Source organism: Astyanax mexicanus, chromosome 3, assembly GCF_023375975.1.
Source record: "Astyanax mexicanus isolate ESR-SI-001 chromosome 3, AstMex3_surface, whole genome shotgun sequence".
Lineage (NCBI taxonomy): Eukaryota > Metazoa > Chordata > Actinopteri > Characiformes > Acestrorhamphidae > Astyanax > Astyanax mexicanus.
Genome location: NC_064410.1, coordinates 31,915,622 through 31,938,625, shown reverse-complemented (window position 1 = coordinate 31,938,625; position 23,004 = coordinate 31,915,622). Strand labels below are relative to the sequence as shown.

Below are 23,004 nucleotides of genomic sequence, written 5' to 3'. Positions count from 1 at the left end.
CTGTTGTGGTGATTCAGCTGCTGGACTGCTTAAATGTTGTTCTCACATCTCATTTTGCAGCATTAATTTTTTTTAAATTACTCCAAAATATTCTAAAAAAAGAGAAAATTTACTTTTTCTGCTGTAAAATTCCACTGAAGTTCCATCAGTTCCAGCTGAGCTTTGGGGCAGTGGGTCACTGATTACAAGGTTGTGGGTTCAATATCCACGTTCAACTGGATTCTACTGTTCAACTCCTGAACATGGAATTTAACCCTCTTTGCTCCCAGGCACAAGGTGTGATATCTGTATCTGATATATGTGTATGTTTTCTGCATGGTTGGGTTAAAGGTTTGTTTGTGTCTAAATACAAATGGTGGTCTTGGTCTGCAGATTTTTTCCCTCTTCTTGGGTTGTTTGTTGGCGAGATATCTTTAACGTATCTCCAGCAGTAGGACCTTAAAAACGTTCTTCAATAATTCTTTATAGATATACAATCTTTAGTATATAGAAGTATAAGAAGAGAAAGAATCTAAAATTTAGAATAGAATAGAATTTAGATACTTAAATGGACTTTTGCCTGATTTAAATGTTCTGCAGATTGGTTGAAAAGCTTTTTTCGATGGTTCTATATAACACATAAAAAAAATCAGTATTATCAACTACTATTACATTCAAATAAATATTTTTCATTATTATACAAACTCCTTTGCTCACTTGTTTTCTATATGACCAGTTATGTAAGTTAAGGCCTTAAAAACATGTTATCAGCTCTAAAAAGAACTTCATTATGCTGCCACTTCTTTACTCCTTTATTTTATTCTGTGCAATTATCTTGTCTATTTTATTATTGTGGTTTTATTCTATTTTATTTATTTTTATATATATCAAATTTTAAAATCAAATTCTTTAAAATCAAATTCAAATACAATTTCGTTCCACCTCATGTACCACATGTGATGTGAAATAAATAAAATCTCCTTGAATATTTGAATCCTTGAAAAAGAAGAATATTAAACATGCTGAGAGTCATTTGTACACATTTTGTAGACAGGATCCCAGATCAGATCCTTCTGTTACATGGTGCAATATGAACACCTGCAGTCGGCATGGTTAATGTGGGGCTTTAAAAAATACCTCAAGCCTTTTTGCTAAAAATTGTAAAAGAAAATCTAACACGCAAATTGAATACTACTTTGTCAAATAGCTACACTAGATGAGACACACTAATGGAACGCCCTTTCCTACAACACAATGCAAACTGTAGATGTTTATGTAAAAGTTAGATAAACCAACTGCTTAAGTAAATTATCAAATTGGTTTCAGAATAAGTTCACAAATTGCATAATTGTATGTATCTCTCTCACAGTAATGCTGAAGAATAGAGGGCACTGGGGTGGTGAGCTGGAAGCGTATAGGGGCTGCAGGGCCGGTATGCAGCTGGATTGTGTTCAGACCTGCTTAGCCTGGGGCTCACAGAGCAGCTCTGCTGACAGGACTCTGACAGGATTTGTTGCTTGAGCCTGAAGCCTGAAACTAAACAGACACTTTTCACCCTGAAACCAAAAGCCTGCTTGTGCAGTAAAAGGTCATTTCTTTATGACTTTGTGATTTACCACACTGTCATTAACTGATTGTTAGATTGATATTGTTAAATGATATAACTAATCGTCTCTGTTACATGTGTTTTAACATTTAACAACTATAGATAATCTAAAAAAGCACAGAAGACAAATGACCTTGAGCAAATGCTACAGTGCATACACACACACACACACACACATGGCTAGCTATCTTACTTAGAATTTCAATAAATATCATGTTTCTTTCCAGGCTTCATAAAACCCTTAATAGGTTAGCACCTATAATGCATCTAAATGTCTGACAGAATATTTTCCAACTCATGCTATAAGATCTCCACTTCCAACAAAATATTTTTTAATATATGTCCTAACTTGCAAAGTGCTGGAGCACTATGGGTCTGTATCTCTTGCACGTTTTTTCACTGATTCTTTTGATTTACAATGTCCACTTACACTTTGAGTTCATTTGAGGTTTTGCAAAATTGCATGCATTTTTAAGCAAAAACTAGTTTGTTAACATCACAATTCATAAACTTATACACTATAAAAACTTTTGGTCTGGTCAGTCAAAAAAATGCTTTATGTGGGAACAGGCAATAAAACTGGGTTCATTTAGCTCAACTAAATACCTTAAATAGGCCTTTTATAATGAATAGTATGAAATGTGTTCTTCATGTCATTTGATAACAATTTGATTTGCTGGTTTTATAGATTATAGATTTATGGATTATACACATTCTAGTTTATGCAAAACAAGTTTGACTTCCCATTACTTTAAAATGCTACAGTAGTATAACTTGAAACATAAACCTTGAATACAGGAGAGAAAGATATTTATGAATTTAGGGGTGTGATATAATAACCCTTTGATTTTCATGTTTCTAGGAATCCAAACTCTGGTCTATATACCACCAAATAGGCAGTTTTCCTATTGTCATTTAACCCTTGTGTGGTGTTCATATTTTTGTTACTCGTTTACTTTGTTACTTGTATTTAATTCAGCAAAATTAAGCAATTTTACATTAAAATGCTTTACACATGCTTGCTTCACCTAAATTGCAAGCAATATAAACAGCTTACATGGTTAATATTTGCCCTTTACCTTTCTTATGTTACATTTCTTTTAAAAAGTGCTACTCTTTTTTTATTAGTTCTTTAATAAAATGTAAAAGAAAATGAATTAAACTCAAGATATGAGTAGAAAATTTGTTTAGTTTCAAATTTACAAATGAAGCAATGTTTATTAGCCCTTGGCCAAACAGACTGTATGTAATATAAATGTGTGTGTGTGGGGGGGGAGGGGTATACAGTGCGTGTTTATCAAAAATGTGTTTTGATATATGTTTTTCACAAAAAAATGAGCCAATGCCAATGAGTTTGAGTTAGAATTATTTTTTTTTTGTATCATTTGATGAAAAATGAAAACGGGTCCCACAGACCCGAACACCACACAAAGGTTAATTCAACTTTTTACAGTATTATTACTTAAAACATACAAAATAAATACTATCACAAATATTCTTCAAGACTTCAGTGGTGCCACTTGATATTGTTTTTTTTTTATTATTTATACAAGCATAAATTCTTTTCTATTATTTCAAAAAATGCGTACAGTAACATACTTTGAAACTATAAAAAGTTTTAGTCTGGTCATGAGTCCGGGTTTATTCTAAAAAAACAGTTGATTTAACCTGAATACAGATATATTTTGTTTTTAATATGAGAAAGGTCTGCATTTCTAAAACGTTACACTGTTCTACAGGTAGGTAGTTGTCTTTCTGGTGTATATGTATTGAATAGACCTGGTTAAAGTATGTTTATTAATCTGTATCAATTTTTCAACTTTTTCAGTCTTTGCATGAGAAGTGCGTGCAGCTTCTCCACCAGCTCCACTGTGCATGCGGCTAACCCCTCCCTGCTGAGCCCCTAAAGGAGAAGCTTTTTTTTTCAATCATTGATAACCGTAGTATTTTCAACAGGGTGGTGAAAACCTGTTAGACGTGTGAATCAGAGATGAGTGATGTGCTTGTGGGAAAGTAGAAAACAGTTGAGACTATGCCAACAAGATGCCACCCATTCACAATGCTAAGAGAGAGAGAGAGAGAGAGAGATATTAGGCCGAAGTCCAGGGCCTGCTATCAGGGCCTGAGATATTTAGAGCTTCTAACAAACAACAAGTTTAAGTTTTTCTTGTATATGGGGACACCTCTACCTGTAGGAGCAGTTATAATTAATTTAAAAAAGAAACAAATCTACATTTCTACATTCCTACTCAATTCATCTTTTTTATCTAAAGGATCAGATAAAAAAAATGATCTGTCTAAAGAAAAATCTCTGATAAGCAGAGGAGAAGGATGGTGAGTCATAGTCAACCCACAGACCAGCTCCAAAAACGTACAACATCATCTTGCTGCAGATGGTATCACTGTGCATCGTTCAACTATTCAACGTACTTTATACAAGGACAATCTGTATGGAAAAGTAACGCAGAAGAAGCCTTTTCTGAGTGCACGCCACAAACAGAGTCGCTTGAGGAATGCTAAAGCACATTGGGACAAGCTGGCTTTATTTTGGAATAAGGTGCTGTGGACTGATGAAACTAAAATTTAGTTATTTGGAGGGCGGTATGCTTGGCAGAAAAAGAAAACAGCATTCCAAGACAAACACTTGCTACCCACAGTAAAATTTGTTGGTGGTTCATCATGTTGTGGGGCTGTGTGATCAGTGCAGGTACTGGGAATCTTGTTAAAATTAAGGGTTGCATGAATTTCAGTCAATGTCAGCAGATTCTTGAGAACAATGTTCAAAACCTGAACTTGCGCTGGGGCTGGATACTTCAACAAGACAACGACCCTAAACACTGCTTAAAATCTACTAAAGCATTCATGCAGAGTAATTACAATGATCATCATAGTCACCAGACCTGAATGTTATTGAAAAAAAAAAACAAGTTAAGTTATAACTGTTTTTCATTTTCCTGTAAAGTTTTTTTGTTTTGAACACTATGTATATTGTTGGAAAAATATATAGCCCACACAGAGTCTTCTGTTATAGTTCTTTACAACTGTGTTAGATCTGGCCCAGACCAGATTTATTTGAGCTGTGAGAGATTATGAACATGCGTTCCCACTGTCAGACTGAAGGTGGCAGCAGATTGCTTCCTAAAGTAGAGAAATCATTTCTATAATTAATTTCAGCTCAACTTCACAGTCATCACAGTCCCCCGAAAAAATATGAAAAAACAATTAAGATTTAGGCAAATGCCAAGTTTGCAAAACATAAGACAACACATCTGAGTACACTCTCATGTACGAAATGTTTTTTTTTTCTCAGGGTTACATAATGTGTTTTTTACGGTTAACCTTGAACATCATTCCCTCTCCCAGGACATCTTTTCATAACGGAGCTGTTTTTCTTGTAGTACTAAAAAGCAAAGTATGATGTGTAGGTGTACTTTGGTTAAGTACCTGTGTCCCATTTTCATTAAAACACAGTAGCTGTTAAAGAAGGAAGGGTTCTGTAAATGTGTAACTGATGTTGAGAAATTACCTGGAAAATAATTTTATATAGCCTTTAAAGACCCTTATTGACCCTGCAGTAATAGTGTGAATAACGCTGAAGTAAAAGGTCTAAAAGTTAAGGATAGTTAATGGTAATTTGATATGTCTGAATATAAAGATCTGTTTGGTAATACATGACTTTACCTGCAACTTACAAAAAAGGCCATTTAAAATAGACTTTGAATTGATTATCTTTGGACAAGTTCTTTATGTTGATAAATAGATGGTTAAACAAAATAATAACTTGGCATAGTTAAATAATGTGAGTTAATGGAAAGACATACTTTGAATTTTGTTGTGTAAGTGACTGCAGCAAAAGTGCAATCAGAGCTTATTATTATATTCAAGACAATACAAGAATAGATAACAAGAAACCCATACTTGACATGCTTGTGTTTTTTGGACATAGATGGAATTTGTGGTTAAAGAATCTGCCTTAACCTGTCCTTACGCTTACACACTAGGTGGCTCACACACACACACACACACACACACATACACACACACACACAGTAAAATCATTGCTGGGTAGTCATTGCTGTGTCATCAATAACCTGTTTTTTTTTTTTTTATAGTGAGCAACCACTGTCTCTGTTCCTTTTAAAGCAGAACTCAGGTGTTAAATTGACTTTTGGTGCAGTAAAACATGATAAAATGTACTTACATATACCTTTGATGAATATGTAACCCAGGTCTTAAATGGGTCACAAAGACAGATAAATTAGATAACTGCAGAAAGTAAATAATGAATATATATTTTTATTATTTCTTTAATTATTCTGAAACAGTATAAATTAATTAATAGAAAAAAAGAAAACTCCCAAACAGTGTTTAAAATGAAAAGGAAATCGTTTTTATTTATTTTAGATAATAAATGAAATAAAACTTTTAGGCGCTAAACAGCAGCCAATCAGTTCTTCAGATGATCCAAGGTGCAAAACAGCAGCCAATCATAATAATCCTCTAAGAGACAGAGGCGGAGCCTGTTGGTTAGTGGACGTCAATCCCTGGCTGTTTTACCCAGAAAGTTCTGCGGGAGGAGAAGAGACAGGTCATGCAAGAAGTTCTCTGCTTAAAGTATTAAAAAAAAAAAATACTAGAAAACGCTAGAATTCAGCGTTGTGGTTAGTGAGTAAATCACTACCAAGCTGACCGCTGTTAGAGTTGAGGCTGCAGAGTGGAGAAAGGGGGAAAGGCTCACTTATTGTGCCTCGTGAAACTTTGCCAGTTACACGCTCCGGTAATCTCCAGGTGGAGGTAGAACCTGGTGTCCATGTGCCCTGGGGTGGTGTGTGAAAACCTTGGATAGGATTCGGTGAGTTTAGAGTATATTTAAACATGTTTTCTGACCAAATTGCCGAATAAATAGAGGAATAAAATAGCGCTAATTAGCCTAGCGGCTAACGCGTTTTGTTATGCTAAGCTAGCCCATTGAATCTAGCCTGTGATAAGCTAATGCTAAGCTAATTTAGCCTACGCTAAGCTAATGTGTTGAATTTAGCTTATTAAGCTTATGCTAAGCTAACCCTCGTGTATATATTTCAAGCCTGAGGCTATGCTAACGCTATTGGTTAAGGTGTGAAATGAGTTTATCCACTTATAAATGTAATTTTATGGAACGGTGGAGATTTATTAAGCTGTATTTTGGATGTTTAAGACCTGTTTTGAATGTAATACTGTTAAAAGTAATGTTTTTTACTGAGTTCGGTTATGTAAGTGTATTTAAAAAAAAAGTTAAGAGTTATGTGAAACTCAGACACTGTTTTATGTAAACAGGCCAGTTTTTTTTGTTGGGTGAAATGGATTGGAAATGGATCTTCCCGAACACTCCTCGTGTCGTTCAGCTGCACACGGCCGGTGCAGTGCGCGGTGCTAGGATGGCGAGCCAAGCCCGAGGACCCAAGTGACTTCATTACACTTCATTCACATTTTCAAACACTTGATAGTGAACATTAAAGAAAATTTGTGGACTTTAAGATTATTTGAGTAAAAAGGACACTTTTATTTTATTTTATTTTTTTTTTTGAAAGAAAGGACACTCTACAAAGATACTGAAAAGGGTTAAACTTTAATTGGTTGGATTACTGTTATTTAATTTTGATAATTTCTAAGTGGTTTTGATATTCATTTATTGTTTCTGCTACAGAGAATTGTTATTTTTTATTTTTTTGTTGATTGTTAAAGGGTATACTATTGGTGTAAAATAACCTAGAGGTTTAATTGGATAACACTAATTATAACAATACTTACCTTTAATTAATAATTCATCAGACATAGAAGGAAGAAATAATTAATTAGTTATAAAATACCTATAAATAGATTAAAATAATAAAATAATACTTACCTTAACTGCATAAATACATCTAAAATAAAGAACACCGGTGATTAGTGTGGAGAAATAATAGTAATTAGTATAATATTAAATATACAGAGTGAAATACAAAGGGAATACTTACCATTTTTTTTGTATTGGTGACCAAGGTTATTGAAGGTTGTTTGAATTTCTTTTGGAAAACCAGTAACTGTGAATTGTTTGTTTATTTATTTACAGAATTTATTTTTGTTAGTGTTTTATTTATCTACTGGTATTGATTCTGACATTTTAATACATGTTATTGCTGCCCAAATTCTGGTCTCATTTCTTCCATGTGTATTGCTCCTAGAGCGAACCTAACTGGTCCTAGAACTATCCTAATTATTTTATCAAGTAACACTCATTGTAGTGGTTGTGTAATTGGGTCTATATATCTGTGGTGCTACAGAACTTGGCGAGCCAGCCAGGAGCAATAAAACTGGAAGCAGTGAGACCAAATAATTAGAACACACACCTAAAAACTTTATAAATAAGTTAAACAAAATCTAGATCTAAAATAGCACTCAAAGTGTATACTCACCATGGAAATTGTAGAACAGGAAGAAGTTAATGTTGCTAACTCAGTTCTTGTTAGTGGGTTAACTGAGACAGAAACAGATACAGAACTAACTGACTATTTAGAGCAGCATGGCTACATTGCAAGGGTACTGCGTATTGATAACCCCACGTCAGCCTTTCACAAAAATGCAATAGTGGAGTTTAAAAGTTCTTTAGCTCTCGGTACTCTCAAACCCTTACTGCCATATACTTACCATAGTTCAAGGCAAAAAGATGTCTCCTACAAGATAACTGCTTTGGCAAGCGTATACGTGCCTTCAGCCACAAAAACTGATGCAAACTGGTTCCTAGCCGAATTCCAAAAGCTAGCAGCACAGAGCAGGAAGCCGTTAACAGAACTTCTACAAGAGCAACTCCTTCTGTGTCGTGAAACAATGGCATGTCAAGAAGACAACCAAACTGGCCGAATCCAAGACAGTTCCAGTTCATGGGAGGCAGAACCTACAAATCAAGTGTCTTCAGCTTATCCGCAGTCACCGACGAATGCTCAGAGCTTCCCAGCGATTAACTCAGAGAGACGATCTGAACATAATGTGGTGCTCACACCAGAGGAATTGAACCCTCCTGCTATTCAACGCGTTGTTGTTGAACATGTTGTAAGGAGTGGAGAAACTGCAGCACATGCAAATGCCCCAGTAAGGCTTAGAGTCTTTTCAGGGAAGAAACCCCATCCTAATAATGAGGTTGACTATGAGACATGGAGAAACAATGTTGAACTACTGTTGCAAGACCCTGCAGTGTCAGACTTGTGTCGATCCAGAAGAGTTCTTGATAGTCTTTTGCCTCCAGCAGCTAATCTAGTAAAGCATCTGGGTCCACAGGCTACTCCAAGAGCTTATCTAGACCTACTTGACTCAGCTTTCGCCACTGTTGAAGACGGTGATGAGCTCTTCGCAAGATTTCTGAATACTCTACAGGATGCTGGTGAAAAGCCGTCCGAATACCTCCAAAGGCTCTACATTGTTTTAAGTAAAGTGATCAAACAAGGCAGTCTACCCACCAGTGAGGAGAACAGGCACCTGTTACGCCAGTTTAGTCGTGGATGTTGGGATAATGGGTTACTTGCTGACCTCCAGCTGGAGCAGAAGAAGAATAACCCACCCTCATTTTCTGAGCTATTGTTCCATCTTCGTATGGAAGAAGATAAGCACATTGCCAAAGAGATGAGAATGAAAAAGCATCTTGGTAATGCAAAGTTTCGTGCCAGCTCCCATGCTGTCAGGGCTGAGACTTATGTTAGCCAAGAAGAAGAAACCCTTAGTGCTGAGGTTGACAGCCTAAGAAAACAAGTCAAAGACTTGCAAGGGCAACTTAAAGTGTCAAAGCCAAAGCCAAAATGCCCTGAGTACTCAGAAGGTGCTATTTTAGAGCTGAGACAACAAGTAGCCCACCTGCAGAGTCAAGTTGCCAACATGATGGTTCCAGAGCCACAGAAACCCATTGCAGTGCTGTCTGAAATGAGAAACAAGAAAAGAGACAGAACAGTGACACAAGAAACACAGACCAGTGCTACCAAAGAGTCCAGTCAAAGGCCGAGACCATGGTACTGTTTCTGCTGTGGAGAAGACGGACATACTGCTGTATCCTGTCCAGCTGATCCCAACCCTTCCTTAGTGGCTGCTAAAAAGAAGCAGTTAATTGAGAAGCAGCATGCTTGGGACCGTGAACACAGTACAGTGAACCAGACAATCTCACAGAGAACTAAGAACCCTAATGTTACCAGGGCCAGTGTAAACAACCAAACTACTCAGACCAAAACATATGGTAACCTACCCAGAGGTCTAGTAGGGACCAAGTGTATTTCTGAAGTGGTCATTGATGGACAGAAATACAACTGCTTGCTTGACACAGGGTCACAGGTGACAACTGTTTCCAAATCCTTTCATGAGACACATCAGCCAGCCCTGAGCTGTAAACCTATTGGTGATCTACTAGAAGTAGAAGCAGCTAATGGACAGCCTGTTCCGTATTCAGGTTATGTAGAATTAAACATCACATTTCCAAAAGAGTTTCTAGGTACAGTTGTGGAAGTTCCTACCTTAGCATTAGTTGTTGCAGACATCAGCGAAGCAGCACGACCCACCTTGCTGATAGGAACCAATACTTTGGATGTCCTGTATGAGAAACATTTTGAGAAGAATCAGTTGAAACATCAGTCACCACATCATGGCTATAAAATGGTCCTGAAAACACTAGAAATGAGACATAAGCAAACTGAAAACTGCACAGTAGGCACGGTAAGGCTTCATAGTAATGCACCCAAAATCATTCCAGCAGGCCAGTGTTCTATTTTAGAAGGATCCGTGAACCACAGAGGTGCTGACCGATGGGTTGTTCTGGAGTCACCCTCAACAGCTTCTCTTCCTGGTGGTCTCATTGTGACCAACAGCCTGATTAGTCTACCTGACAAGTTTCACGCTAAGCTGCCTGTGGTACTGAGGAACGAGACAGACCATGATATCACCCTAACCCCTAATCGAGTCCTTGCTGAATTGCATGCACTGCAACAAATCCTGCCCAGTGATGCATTGAATAAAAACTCCATTTACACCTCACCTATGACAGCTTCTGTCATAGATGCAAGTATCAAGTTTGACTTTGCTGATTCACCTATCCCAGCTGAGTGGAGAGAAAGGATAGAGTGCAAACTGAGAGCTATGCCTGAAGTCTTTGCTCACCATGACCTGGACTTTGGACACACAAACCAAGTGAAACATCGCATCAAGTTGTCTGATGAAACTCCTTTCAAACAGCGAGCTAGACCAATACATCCTCAGGACTTTGATGCAGTAAAAAGACATCTAGAAGAGTTGTTAGAGTCTGGAGTAATCAGAGAGTCTGAATCCTCCTTTTCATCCCCTATTGTTGTAGTCAGGAAGAAGAACGGTGAAGTAAGACTCTGTGTAGATTACCGGAAACTCAATCTGCAAACTGTGAAAGATGCATATGCCCTACCTCATTTGGAGGAAACCTTTTCTGTGCTGACAGGATCCAAATGGTTCTCAGTTCTTGATCTGAAGTCAGGGTATTATCAGATTGAGCTAGAAGAAGCAGATAAACATAAAACAGCTTTTGTGTGCCCACTTGGATTCTGGGAATGGAATCGTATGCCGCAGGGGATCACTAACGCCCCAAGTACATTTCAAAGACTCATGGAGAAGTGTATGTCAGACCTCAACCTCCGAGAAGTCATTGTCTTTCTGGACGACCTCATTATCTTCTCAGAAACCTTAGAAGAGCATGAGGAGCGCCTTTTCAAAGTCCTCCAACGACTCAAGGAGTATGGTCTCAAGCTATCCCCTGAGAAATGTAAATTTTTCCAGAAGTCCGTCCGATACCTTGGACACATTGTATCCAGTGATGGAGTGAAAACTGACCCAGAGAAAATTGCAGTCCTGAAGAACTGGCCGAGTCCCAAGAACCTCAAAGAACTCCGTTCCTTTTTAGGATTTGCAGGGTACTATCGAAGGTTCATCAGAGACTTCTCGAAGATAGTCAAACCGCTGAATGAGCTAACTGCTGGATATGCTCCTAAGAGGAAAGGATGCAAGCTGACCAAAAGTCAGAACCAGTACTACAAGCCAAAAGAACTGTTTGGAGACCGCTGGACGGAAAACTGTCAGGAAGCTTTTGACACTGTCATCGCTAAACTCACTTCAGCCCCTGTCCTGGGATTTGCCAACCCCAGTCTGCCATACATCTTGCACACCGACGCCAGCACCGTTGGCCTTGGAGCTGCCTTATACCAGGAGCAGGACGGGCATCAACGTGTAATAGCATATGCCAGTCGTGGTCTTTCAAAAAGTGAAGCGCGATACCCAGCGCATAAGCTTGAATTCTTGGCCCTCAAGTGGGCTGTAACAGACAAATTTTCTGACTATCTATATGGCAATTCATTCACAGTGATAACTGACAGCAATCCTCTGACGTACATCCTCACTTCAGCGAAGTTGGATGCTGCAAGCTACAGGTGGTTGTCAGCATTGTCAACATTTTCCTTTAAGTTGCAATATAGACCTGGCAAACATAACCTCGATGCAGATGCCCTCTCACGACATCCCATGAATACTAAAATTGATGACCCTTCTTCTCAGAAAGAACAAGACCGAATTAGACAGTTTACGCTGCAACACTTACCAGAGCTTACCACTAATGCAGAAGTGAGCACCGAAGTGGTCCAGGCAATCTGCGAAGCTCGGTTAGTATGCCAGCCATCCTTGAGTGCATCAGAAGTCGAACCCATTCCCTTAGTCGGATCCCTGTCTACTCATCCTGATTCTTTACCGGATGCTTTTGTGTTGGGCGAACACTTTGAAGGGTTTCCAGTCATCCCAATGATAACTGAAGTTGAGTTACAACAGAAACAGAGGTCAGACCCTGTTATCAGAGAAGTAATCTCATCTTTTGAAAGGGGAGAGGTGCCAACCCCATTTGCAAGAAGGGAGATGCCAAAACTTTCTCTGATGTGCCGAGAGTGGAATCGGTTACAAATGAAGGACGGAATTTTGTACAGAAGAAGACAACTAGGACAAGATGTCAATTTCCAGCTAGTTCTACCAGAAGAACTAAGAGAGATGGTAATGAAGAGCCTCCATGATGACATGGGCCACCTAGGGTTGGAGCGTACCCTAGATCTTTTAAGAGCACGCTTTTATTGGCCCCAAATGGCATCAGATGTGGAGAGGAAGCTAAAGACATGCAGTCGCTGTGTACTCAGGAAAGCACCAGCTGAAAGAGCCGCACCATTAGTTAACATCAAAGCAACAAGACCCCTAGAATTGGTGTGTATGGACTTCCTGTCATTAGAACCAGATCGCAGCAACACCAAAGACATCCTGGTGATCACAGATTATTTCACCAAATATGCTGTGGCAATACCTACTCCCAATCAGAAGGCCAGGACTGTGGCGAAGTGCTTATGGGAGAACTTCATAATTCATTATGGTGTTCCTGAAAAGCTGCACAGTGACCAAGGTCCTGACTTTGAGTCCAAAACTATCAAGGAGCTGTGTGAAGTCATGGGAATTCATAAAGTAAGGACTACACCATATCATCCACGTGGTAATCCGGTGGAACGATTCAATCGGACACTACTGAGCATGATTGGGACTTTGCAAGAGAAAGAGAAGTCGTGTTGGCGAGATTTTGTTAAGCCATTAGTACATGCTTATAACTGTACGAAGCATGACAGTACAGGGTTTACCCCTTACGAGCTAATGTTCGGAAGGAAACCAAGACTGCCAATTGACCTCGCTTTCAACATCTCTGTGAACAAGCAACATGAGAAGACTCACTCTCAGTATGTGAGCCATCTGAGAACTCAACTGGAAGAGAGCTATAGATTGGCTACCGAGAATGCTGCAAAATCTGCTGAAAGAAACAAGGCACGATTTGACAAAAGAGTCACTGAATCAACCCTAGAGAAGGGTGATCGTGTGTTAGTGAGGAATGTGAAACTGAGGGGAAAACATAAATTGTCAGATAAATGGGAATCTGTTGTGTATGTTGTTGTGGGCAGAGCAGGAGAACTCCCAGTGTACACAGTAAAGCCTGAGAACAAGGCTGGGCCCCTACGTACATTGCACAGAGATTTGCTCCGACCGTGCAACTTCCTATCACCAGAAGAAGCTGACCTTCCTATTTCTAAGGTTAGGAGACCAAGAACAAGACAGATGTCACCCAAAGAGAATTCAGAAGAGTCTGATTCTAACTCTGATTCTGATGACTACCCAATCTACTATTCTTCAGTTCCCTTAAGGCTTGAACCTGTTGAAATTGTTCAGATCCATGAGGATGAAAGAATACCAGTTGACTCTAACTTCAGAATCCAGCTTGACCCAGCTGTAAAGAACCCGTCTGCTGAACCTGAGATTCCTGAAAGAGAAAACTTACCTGAGAAGATCCCTGTAAAAGAAAACCTACCTGAAAGATTACCAGAAAATGAATACTTACCTACAGACCATGTCGACGATCCAGCTCTAAATTCTGAAATGCTGCATTCTGCTACACCTGCTGAAGAGGTACCAGAAAATGCAGAACACCTACAGCCTTCCACAGAGGAATCCGAGGATGAAGAAACTCCAGCATCAGTGAGACGCTCCACAAGACACAGAGAAAAAGCCAAGAGACTAACCTATCCAGAGCTAGGCAATCCTCTGATATCCATTGTCCAGTCCCTATTCCAAGGTATGACTACAGCCCTCACTCAGTCTCTTATAGAAGCTGCCTCTATGGAATATGCCAATCCTGCTGTGAGACATCCCACTAGTCCAATGCACAGGGATGTGCATGCAGTTAAAGACGGGAGGGTGTAACCCAGGTCTTAAATGGGTCACAAAGACAGATAAATTAGATAACTGCAGAAAGTAAATAATGAATATATATTTTTATTATTTCTTTAATTATTCTGAAACAGTATAAATTAATTAATAGAAAAAAAGAAAACTCCCAAACAGTGTTTAAAATGAAAAGGAAATCGTTTTTATTTATTTTAGATAATAAATGAAATAAAACTTTTAGGCGCTAAACAGCAGCCAATCAGTTCTTCAGATGATCCAAGGTGCAAAACAGCAGCCAATCATAATAATCCTCTAAGAGACAGAGGCGGAGCCTGTTGGTTAGTGGACGTCAATCCCTGGCTGTTTTACCCAGAAAGTTCTGCGGGAGGAGAAGAGACAGGTCATGCAAGAAGTTCTCTGCTTAAAGTATTAAAAAAAAAAAATACTAGAAAACGCTAGAATTCAGCGTTGTGGTTAGTGAGTAAATCACTACCAAGCTGACCGCTGTTAGAGTTGAGGCTGCAGAGTGGAGAAAGGGGGAAAGGCTCACTTATTGTGCCTCGTGAAACTTTGCCAGTTACACGCTCCGGTAATCTCCAGGTGGAGGTAGAACCTGGTGTCCATGTGCCCTGGGGTGGTGTGTGAAAACCTTGGATAGGATTCGGTGAGTTTAGAGTATATTTAAACATGTTTTCTGACCAAATTGCCGAATAAATAGAGGAATAAAATAGCGCTAATTAGCCTAGCGGCTAACGCGTTTTGTTATGCTAAGCTAGCCCATTGAATCTAGCCTGTGATAAGCTAATGCTAAGCTAATTTAGCCTACGCTAAGCTAATGTGTTGAATTTAGCTTATTAAGCTTATGCTAAGCTAACCCTCGTGTATATATTTCAAGCCTGAGGCTATGCTAACGCTATTGGTTAAGGTGTGAAATGAGTTTATCCACTTATAAATGTAATTTTATGGAACGGTGGAGATTTATTAAGCTGTATTTTGGATGTTTAAGACCTGTTTTGAATGTAATACTGTTAAAAGTAATGTTTTTTACTGAGTTCGGTTATGTAAGTGTATTTAAAAAAAAAGTTAAGAGTTATGTGAAACTCAGACACTGTTTTATGTAAACAGGCCAGTTTTTTTTGTTGGGTGAAATGGATTGGAAATGGATCTTCCCGAACACTCCTCGTGTCGTTCAGCTGCACACGGCCGGTGCAGTGCGCGGTGCTAGGATGGCGAGCCAAGCCCGAGGACCCAAGTGACTTCATTACACTTCATTCACATTTTCAAACACTTGATAGTGAACATTAAAGAAAATTTGTGGACTTTAAGATTATTTGAGTAAAAAGGACACTTTTATTTTATTTTATTTTTTTTTTTGAAAGAAAGGACACTCTACAAAGATACTGAAAAGGGTTAAACTTTAATTGGTTGGATTACTGTTATTTAATTTTGATAATTTCTAAGTGGTTTTGATATTCATTTATTGTTTCTGCTACAGAGAATTGTTATTTTTTATTTTTTTGTTGATTGTTAAAGGGTATACTATTGGTGTAAAATAACCTAGAGGTTTAATTGGATAACACTAATTATAACAATACTTACCTTTAATTAATAATTCATCAGACATAGAAGGAAGAAATAATTAATTAGTTATAAAATACCTATAAATAGATTAAAATAATAAAATAATACTTACCTTAACTGCATAAATACATCTAAAATAAAGAACACCGGTGATTAGTGTGGAGAAATAATAGTAATTAGTATAATATTAAATATACAGAGTGAAATACAAAGGGAATACTTACCATTTTTTTTGTATTGGTGACCAAGGTTATTGAAGGTTGTTTGAATTTCTTTTGGAAAACCAGTAACTGTGAATTGTTTGTTTATTTATTTACAGAATTTATTTTTGTTAGTGTTTTATTTATCTACTGGTATTGATTCTGACATTTTAATACATGTTATTGCTGCCCAAATTCTGGTCTCATTTCTTCCATGTGTATTGCTCCTAGAGCGAACCTAACTGGTCCTAGAACTATCCTAATTATTTTATCAAGTAACACTCATTGTAGTGGTTGTGTAATTGGGTCTATATATCTGTGGTGCTACAAATAGGTAGATGATGAATAGATTAATATTTTCCCGTAAAATTCCCGTTTAAAATGAGTTAATGCCGACAGTGGAAACAACCCTGGAACAACAAATCAGAGAGAAGGATGGATGCAAGGAGAGAGGGGGCATTCCTGCCAAAAAACACCATACTATGATAATACAAACTTATACATACTATGTACATATGTATAATATCATACATACTCTTTCTGACTGCATAAAATACCACTAATCACAAGAAAAAACATTAAAATAAAAAGACTATATATAATATAATAATTAATATAATAAACTATTTATCAATAAATACTATATCATGATACTATGATATTGAACCACGGTTGGGCTGGTGGGATGGCTCGAAGTGGGCGGCAGAACATTTTCCTTATTTTTAAATCTAAAACTTGACAGGTATGGATCTTCACATGAGTACCATTTTATATATTAAAAAATACTAATAAAACTGCTGAATAAACTCACTTTATAGAACCTTGTTTTTTTTTATTTATTTTACATTCTTAGAAGTGTTTGAGTTATTTACAGCCAACACTACTATAATTTTAATAATTATATTCTTGTTCGCAGACCAGGTGAGTGAAACCCAAGATCCCTGAGCGAGATTGTAGAGTGACAGGTTACTACAAAGCTTGTGCTCAGCCAGCTGTGCACTACACATCCACACCCACATTACTCAGTCTTACGTTAAACATTGCTCATCTTGGCACCCAATGTTTTTTTTTTATTCCCGGTTGTTTGTCATGTCATAAACATGCAAGAACAAAACAAGAATGGCAAACCCTCCGGCAGTGGACTGTACAATCTCTACACATCTAACAGTTCTGATCTGTGACTGGGTGGAAGCCTTACAGGCACACCCTTTGTTTCTTTAGTTGGGAAATCTAATTGCATTTTATACAACATTAGTTCCGACTTCACAATCTGATTGGTTGAGAAGTGTTCTAACCGTGCTGATATTTCTGATAACAGAACAGCCTTTTCACACTAAATCTGTATCACTCCGCCAACACGTTGCCAAGTAACGGGATATATACACAAGACCTTTTTAAATCTTCACCTCCACCGGCAGCAGCAGCAGCAACATTAGCTTAGCACAGGCTAGCGTCCTCGTTTTTGTGGAAAAAAGAAAAAGAAAATGCATCAGTCACCTCGGCCACAAGTCTAACTGGTTAGCAGGAACAGTAACCAGCCAGGCTAGGCTAAGCTAATCTAATTACGCTAACCTTACCACAGTCCAGCCGGCTAGCTAACCAACACCACCAAGCAAAACAGGCAGAAATGCTTGCAAACACACTTCACTTTCACATGAAGACGACTCCGCAGAGCAGGAGAGGAGAGTTTCAGTGTTATTTTACATTCCTAACATTTGCTTACCCCCTTAACTCCCAATATTTATTTCAAGCTAACGTATTAAAGCATATTTATTATGATTTTTTGAGGGTCTTTTATTTTCTATATTCATTTTGTAAAAAAAAACTTCGAGCACACTCAAGGTTATGTATTATCTCTAACATCATCACGTTTTGTTATTCAGAATAACACACTCCCTCTCGTGTTCTATTGTTTAAATATATCACTTATTTTAAATTTAATTGAATTCATCGTTCTTGTTTGATCCAGTGCACTTATTTATTTATTTTATTAATACACAGAGTTGTGAACACAACACAAAAACACGAGAGTTTTGTGGGGTAACATATAAAGTATACCCATGGATTCATGGATAGATCCGTGCCTATAATCTAAGGCGTAAAATTAAAAACAGACACCCAAACGTGTATACGTCCACAGGTTTATGAGCAGTCAGAAACACCAGAACATCCTAACACAGAGAAAAGTCTTAGATATGAAGCTCAGGGGAAGCAGGCTCTTAGTAGGCTAGTAGGCTAATGTCTTCATTGACAACTTCAAGAGCATCTGATGCATCCACTTCACTGGAGCGGCAGTACTGAGTTTCCTCTTTACAAAATGGTAAGAGCAGACGAATGCATGTTTGGGTGGATGTTTTTTTTTATTTAGTCCTTTTAATCCTAGAAATAGGTCCTTTTTGTGCTGTGTTTGAAAGCTAATTTGTTACGCTACAAATAGCTTAAGAAAATTATAAATATGCTCAACAACTCAACAAATAAATGTTGAATTTGATCAGTGTCCACAGCAAATAATGCGTTTTGATATTAAATGACCAAAAATTTTATCATATAGGTGCAAAAAACAACCTTGATATTGTAAAAGTGTGCGTGCCTTTTTTAGTTAAATAAGAGAAGGGTTGGAGCTCTGCAATTATTGAGTCAGCAGAGAGCACTATGTGCCTCAGGACTCAACGACCCCACTCTGATTGTATTGTGGAATGTCTGGGGTGGAAGAAATTTCATGAACTGACTTGTTGCGGTGGTAGAATCCTATTACACTACAATGCTGAAGTTCAGTGAGTTCTTCAGACCCATTTTACCAGACAGGACAATATGAACCATTGAAAACCTTAAGACATGTGCAGAACCCCATATTGACTGTCTTTTGACCTATTTCTTTTATAATTTAAGGCATCAAAATATGTAGTAACATATAATGCTTTGCACATTGATCATTCATTGAGATTTGTATGCCCCTTTTTGCCCTGTTCCACACAGTCCTGTCATTCCCTCAAGCAGCTTAATGAGGATGGTTTTCCAACAGGCTTAATAAAGCTTTAAATGTGCTCAGGATTTATTGCCGGCTGCCTAAACATTTCACCATTTGTCTTTATATTTAAACATAAACATTTATATATTTATATTTATATTTTGAAGCTATATATATGCCTCAATCAAGCAAGTTTGAGAAACAAACAACAATCACACAACAATTTATCATTTAACCTCTTTATTTCATTGATCTCTATGAGCACTGAGGATTGAGTTCATAGGGCTTGAGGTCTTTATTTCAGTTGGAGTTTAGAGGATCCTCACTTGGATGATTTAGTCTCACTGGTTGTGGAGGAAGATGAACTGACCACTTTTCCATCCACCACCTCTTCTGTGACAATCACCACCTTGCGAGTGGTTGATGATGAAGAGCTGTAAAAGTAGAGATTATTGTTGAATACATGGTATCTAATGCGTGATTATTTTTACTTTTCTACTAAATAAATGTCTCTTTTTTGTGTGAACTTTGTGTTTTTGATCTTACCTGGTAGTAGTAGTGGTAGCCTCGCCATCCAGAAGTCTTCTGTACTCAGCGATCTCCAGCTCCAGTCTGGTCTTGATGTCCAGCAGCATCTGGTACTCGCGACCCTGGCGCTCCAAATCAGCACGAAGCTGCACCAGCTGCTCTTCCAGGCTGGTTACCTGTACCTGGTAGCCAGAGAGCATTCTAGCGTAGCGGTTCTGTGTCTCGGCGAGGGTGGCCTCAAGCGATGCTTTCTAAAAGTGGCAAAAAAGAGAGGAAAGAGAAGAACTTTACACCCAGTCATCTTCAGTTTACATAATTCTTAAACTACAGTTATCTAGAATTGATACAGTGTGTAAAAGTGTGGGACAGTCCTTACCATACTGAGCTGAGACTGCAGCTCGATTTCTAGACTCTGTAGTGTGCGCTTGACTTCTGTGATTTCAGATCTGGACGTCTGGAGAGTTTCTGTGCTGATGGCGACTTCTTTGTTCAGAGCTTCAGTCTGTTTGAAAACAAATCTTACAGTTAGACATTTAAATATATCACATATTTACATTGAGGCACACTGGTGTCTATTTAGGATGTATTCAAGGGTAAACAAATTACCTTTGTCTGGAACCAGGCCTCGATGTCTTTGCGGTTCTTGGAGGCCACAGTTTCATAGTGTTCACGGATTCCAGCCAGGACAGCGGTGAGGTCTTCCTGTGGTGCTGCGTCTACCTCCACATTCACCTGCCCACCCATCTGAGAGCGTGCCAGCAAGAGCTCCTGAAATGAAACCAAGAAAATTATAGCAATGTTAAATAGAATGCTCAAATCTTCTTAATCATGTAAAATTTTAGACTTTTGAATTGGTAAATGTACAGTTTAAAACATATAGATCAGTTCATACAAAGCTTGGGTACAAAACATGGTTATTTCTGATGTACCTCCTCGTGGTTCTTCTTCAGGTAGATCAGCTCATCTCTCAATCCCTCAACCTGCATCTCCAGGTCAGACCTGGCCAAGGTCAACTCATCCAGAACCTTCCTCAGACCAGCAATGTCAGCTTCAACAGACTGTCTCATGGCAAGCTCGTTCTCGTACCTGGGCAGATATTTAGAGGTTTCGACAGAAAGTTCAAGAGATGTCGCCAATCTTGACCCAATGAATTTATGGTGGTATATTTTGCTAGTTATAACTGTTGGTTCCTTTCGATAATTTACTTACTTGACTCTGAAGTCATCTGCTGCCAGCTTGGCATTATCAATGCTGAGGTAGATTCCACCGTTCACTGTGATGGCATGCTGGATCTACAAAAAAAAAAAAAAACATGAGTGAAAATCTAAACCAGTGATTTCCAACCCAGTCCTTGGGGACCTTCAGGTATTCATACTGTATATCTGTATACCAGATATTCAAATATCCATCATTTAGCTTTGTTCTACTTTCCAAAACACCTTAATGTTGATCTGGTTCTAGGTTGCTTGGTTGTTGGATGTGGTGGGAGCTACAGTGCTGCACACTAGCGTAGAACTGAAAACATTTGCAGCAACATAAAACTTTTTGCTCTGGTTCATATTCATAACTTTAATCTTACTTTTTATATGTTCAGTTTTTGATGCCTTTTAAATTGGCAACCCTTTGAAGAGTTTTTTTGTTCTGTGCAATGTGAATGTGATTCCACTGAACAATATGTCAGGGTGTGGCCATGAAGAAGGTATGCTTCTCTACACAGTTTGGAGCAACAATTGGGGGATGGTAAAATGAAGTAGGTCAAAGAAAAGATGTAGTAGAAGCAACCTGTGAGGTAATGCAGGTAATGAAACCTGAGTCTTTTTGAATCTTTATAATCTTTATAATCTGTCTAATCTAATCTTGCTGGAATAAAAAAATACCTTATGGTGCACTTTGGTAATTCCTTAGTAACTATGATTGAATGGGTTTTGGCAATGAAATATTACTTAATATCTACTACAAGAAGAATATACCGTAGATTCAAATAATCAACCATAAGAACCTACAAGCATTAAAACCTTCTGAAATATTGGATCAACAGTATATTGCCCCTGAAATCCAGAGGAAAGTGCAATAACAGAAAATCAGGTTTACCTTGGCCTGGAGGTCACTGATGGTGACCTGGTAGGCAGAGTAGTCATGAGCCTTGGGGGAAGCCTTGCTGTCCAGGAACTGGCGGATCTTCAGCTCCAGGTCAGCGTTGGCCTTCTCCAGAGAGCGCACCTTCTCCAGGTAGGTGGCCAGGCGGTCGTTGAGGTTCTGCATGGTGGCCTTCTCGTTGGCGGACACATCAACGGCATCAGCCAGGTTGAAGCCGCTTGCACTGCTGCTGGCTGTGGAGATGCGAACCCCAGATCCTCCGGCTCCACCGTAGACGCTGCCAGACCTCATGCTGCCCAGACGGGCTCCGCTGGAGGCAGAGAGCAGGGGACTGGCCCTCATGGACCCGGCGGATGAGACAAAGCTGCGGCTGGAGAAGCTGGTCATGGTGCTGCTGAAGATTCAGGTCCCTTCTGCTCAGGCTGGGGGAGAATGAGTGGAGAACAGGGGGAAGCCGGTCCATTTTAACCCCGCAGGGGAGGATCCAGAAGGGGGTCAGAGGGGGAGGTCCACCCCTTAGGCAAATTCCACAAAACTCAACAAACCTGTCATGAAGAAAGAAATCCAGTAGAAACTTGACCAGCAATTACTGGACAGACTAGAAAAGTGGGAGAGTTTTAAACCATTAGAGTTGTAAAACTTTTCCAAGGCTCTCAATAGCATGCATCAGACATCAGTGTATTTAAGCCTGTATGTCTTATTATACATTATTAAACACATTTAGGATGTAAGCATTTATTAAGTGTTGTGCCCAATGCTGGTGATATCTTACTGTCCATGAGGTTAAAAAATCAACACTGGACCATTTGTGCTTCGCTTTTTGTACAATAAAAGTCATAAAACACGTTGTTCTAGATGGTACCAGTTAAAGTTTTGTACATACTCGCTTATAGAGGACTTTAACGCATGAATAAAGAAAGTAACCAAGCAGGGGCTTGACATGCAGTCAGTGGAATCTATAAAATGGGGCTGTTGAGAGACAAACGAGTGTTGGTGGACAAACAGAAAAAGAAGCCTCAGGTTTCTTCTCTGTTTAGCACCAGCATCCGTGAACGAGTGCATACTTGTGAATCCATAGCATTGCCTATACGTTGTGTAAATGCCTTTTAAACGGCACATATTAATCTGGAGAATACTAAAAGTCCTAGAATGGGTTGTACAAATGTTTGACTGTGCAAAAATGGTGCAAAACCCCAATAAATGGCAAAACATGTTATTTATGACTGATTCAAGCAAAGGTAACAAAGCGTAGTGTAGAACATTTTTTGTAGGCATGCAAACCCATCAATTTGTGTATT

General features: G+C 38.6%; 2 protein-coding genes and 1 long non-coding RNA gene across 3 annotated transcripts; 2 read left to right on the top strand and 1 right to left on the bottom strand.

Annotated features, from left to right (window-relative positions):
- Positions 1-5,802: 5,802 nt before the first annotated feature.
- Positions 5,803-15,657, top strand: LOC125799504 (uncharacterized). Its single transcript, XM_049476360.1, has 3 exons — positions 5,803-6,437; positions 6,899-14,996; positions 15,458-15,657. Exon 2 carries the CDS (start codon positions 8,018-8,020, stop codon positions 14,366-14,368), a length of 6,351 nt encoding a protein of 2,116 aa, XP_049332317.1. The 5' UTR covers positions 5,803-6,437; positions 6,899-8,017; the 3' UTR covers positions 14,369-14,996; positions 15,458-15,657.
- On the top strand, positions 6,444-15,657 carry LOC125799505 (uncharacterized). The gene is made up of 2 exons (XR_007438470.1): positions 6,444-6,855; positions 15,416-15,657. It is a non-coding gene; the product is annotated as an uncharacterized LOC125799505 (long non-coding RNA).
- A 3,647-nt stretch (positions 15,658-19,304) lies between these two features.
- LOC103043362 (keratin, type I cytoskeletal 13) lies at positions 19,305-22,184 on the bottom strand. Its single transcript, XM_007236498.4, is given in 8 exon segments — positions 19,305-19,515; positions 19,628-19,860; positions 19,986-20,111; positions 20,216-20,377; positions 20,539-20,695; positions 20,819-20,901; positions 21,701-22,106; positions 22,108-22,184. Coding segments are annotated over 8 exon segments (1,341 nt in total). The 5' UTR covers positions 22,170-22,184; the 3' UTR covers positions 19,305-19,403.
- Between the last annotated feature and the right edge of the window lie 820 nt (positions 22,185-23,004).